The sequence below is a fragment of the Gavialis gangeticus genome, unplaced genomic scaffold, assembly GCF_001723915.1.
Source record: "Gavialis gangeticus isolate Ggan-Ray unplaced genomic scaffold, GavGan_comp1, whole genome shotgun sequence".
In the NCBI taxonomy this organism is placed as follows: Eukaryota; Metazoa; Chordata; order Crocodylia; family Gavialidae; genus Gavialis; species Gavialis gangeticus.
In genome coordinates this window covers 42,166,998-42,169,103 of record NW_017729031.1, presented here as the reverse complement: position 1 = coordinate 42,169,103, position 2,106 = coordinate 42,166,998, and the positions used below count along the sequence as shown (strand labels likewise).

Genomic DNA, 2,106 nt, shown 5'->3' with positions numbered 1-2,106 from the left:
GGGGAGCTGCACGTCCCCCACTCCTCATTCCCTCCTGCCCCTGTTTCATCCCCACCGCCACCAGGAGTTCCTGGTGCCACAGTCCTCTCCTACCCCCACAGCCTGGTCTCTGTGGGGCACAGGTCCTGGATGAAGAGCTGGGCATGCACATGTGGATCATGACCACAGGCCAGCACAGAGTACATACCATGCAGGCATCTTCTCCGTCAGCTGAAAACCCCCCACAGAGATTCATGGGCCACCTCTCCCGCTCTGTGCTTCCTACACTGCCAGCAGCTGTAGAGAGCCCAGCATCATACACAGGCTCCAGTCTGGGCAGAGAGTCTGCATTTCTCCCCCCTGCCCTCCCTGCCCCAAGCTGGCACAGTCATCCCTCAGACACGCCACCTCCAGGTACATGAAGTGGCAAGGAACTGGCGTGTGAGAGGAATCCAGGAGGTTGGGGGATTTGTGTCTGGGGTGGAGCTCAAAGCAGCAGAGGGTCAGCTTGACAGAGCCCTGTGGGCAGGTGCGTGGGACTTCTGGGTATCAGTGCCGTGTTGGGGGACGAATGAGGCTGGTGTGTCAGCAGGGCATGGGTGTGTGGACATGTCATGGACACGGTCAGGGAATAGTCAGAGTTCAAGCACTTCCAGACAAGGGTCTGAGCACCACCTAGGGATGCCTGAGCAGGCCAGGGGAACGCAGGAGGGACTCAGGCCAGTGAGCAGGGAGAATGGCACACCTCCGCTTTGCCCCTTCTCACAAAACACCCCTGCTTCCATTTGCGAGCTCCACTGCCCTTCAGACAATGATCCTGCAGACTCCATAGGGCTCCCTGCACCGTGCCTGCATCATTTCCCCAGCTTCTCACTCTGCAGAGCTCCTCCATCCTGCCACCTGCCTCTCCAAAGGGCATGGGTGAGCCATGCCCTGTAGGGAGAGAGCTGGGCACTCAGGGGTTGCACTGGATCAGCGGGGGGACTGATTCACCCTGCACAGGGAGGAGAGCAGAGAAGTGATTTCAACTCTCTCTGGGCGCTGCTGAAGCTGACACGGGGACATTGGACACTGGCCTGGGACCCATATGGCTGAGAGCTGCCGTGGACCCAGAAAGGAGCCAGCTCCCTGACTCCTGGGCTCTAGGAAATGCCTCCCACATGACAGCAACAGGGCTTGGTCAGGTTAGGTCACCAAGGGAGCCAAAGAGGCATCTTGAGGTGCCTCTGTAGGAGGCAGCCAAGGCTCTTGATGGTCACAAAGAGGAAAGCCCCTGGCTGCAAACTGTGGCCAGGCAAGTGCAAACAAAGAAGTAGCCCTAGGGCTGGGGGCATGGGTGATGAGGCACTAGGCTGAACTGCTAAGGGCGCCGGTGGGGGTCCCCTTTCATGGGTTCATAGATGTTTGGGTCAGAAGGGACTTCAACAGAACATCAAGTCCAACCCACTGCCTAGGCAGGAAAGAGCGCTGGGGTCAGATGACCCCTGCCAGATGCCTGTCCAGCCTTCTCTTAACGACCCCCGAGGTAGGGGAGAGCACCACCTTCCCTGGAAGGCCATTCCAAATTTTGCCCACTCTTACCGTGAAGAAGTTTTTCCTGCTATCTCGCCTAAATCTGCTATCTGGCAGTTTGTGACCATTGGTCCTTGTTACCGCAAGAGGTGCCCTGGTGAACAGAGCATCTCCGATCCCTTGCTGCATCCCCCTAATGAATTTGTAGGCGGTCACAAGATCACCTCTCAGCCTTCTCCTGCAGAGGCTGAAGTGGTCCAGGTCCCTCAGTCTCTCTTCATATGGCTTGGCCTGTAACACCCTGACCATACGAGTGGCCTCCTCTGGACCCTCTCGGTCTATCAACAGCCTCTTGAAGTGCGGCACCCAAAACTGGACGCAGCGCTCCAACTGTGGTCTGACCAGTGCCGTATAGAGGGGAATTATCACTTCCTTGGATCTATTTGTCATGCATCTGCTAATGCATGATAAAGTGCGGTTAGCTTTGCTGATGATTTCATCACACTGACGACTCATGCTCATCTTAGAGTCCACTATCACTCCGAGATCCCTTTCCGCTTCTGTGCTGCTGAGAGGGTCACTTCCTAGCCAGTAGATGCGCTGGATATTTTTGCG

The 2,106-nt window shown here is 56.7% G+C and overlaps 1 protein-coding gene across 1 annotated transcript in view; it reads right to left on the bottom strand.

Annotated features, from left to right (window-relative positions):
- The window catches only part of VIL1 (villin 1), a 28,143-nt gene extending 26,524 nt beyond the window's left edge, over positions 1 to 1,619 (bottom strand). The window contains exon 1 of the mRNA XM_019522820.1: positions 1,561 to 1,619. Coding sequence (XP_019378365.1) covers positions 1,561 to 1,619 — 59 coding nt within the window. The remainder of the gene's footprint in view (positions 1 to 1,560) is intronic.
- Positions 1,620 to 2,106: the final 487 nt, after the last annotated feature.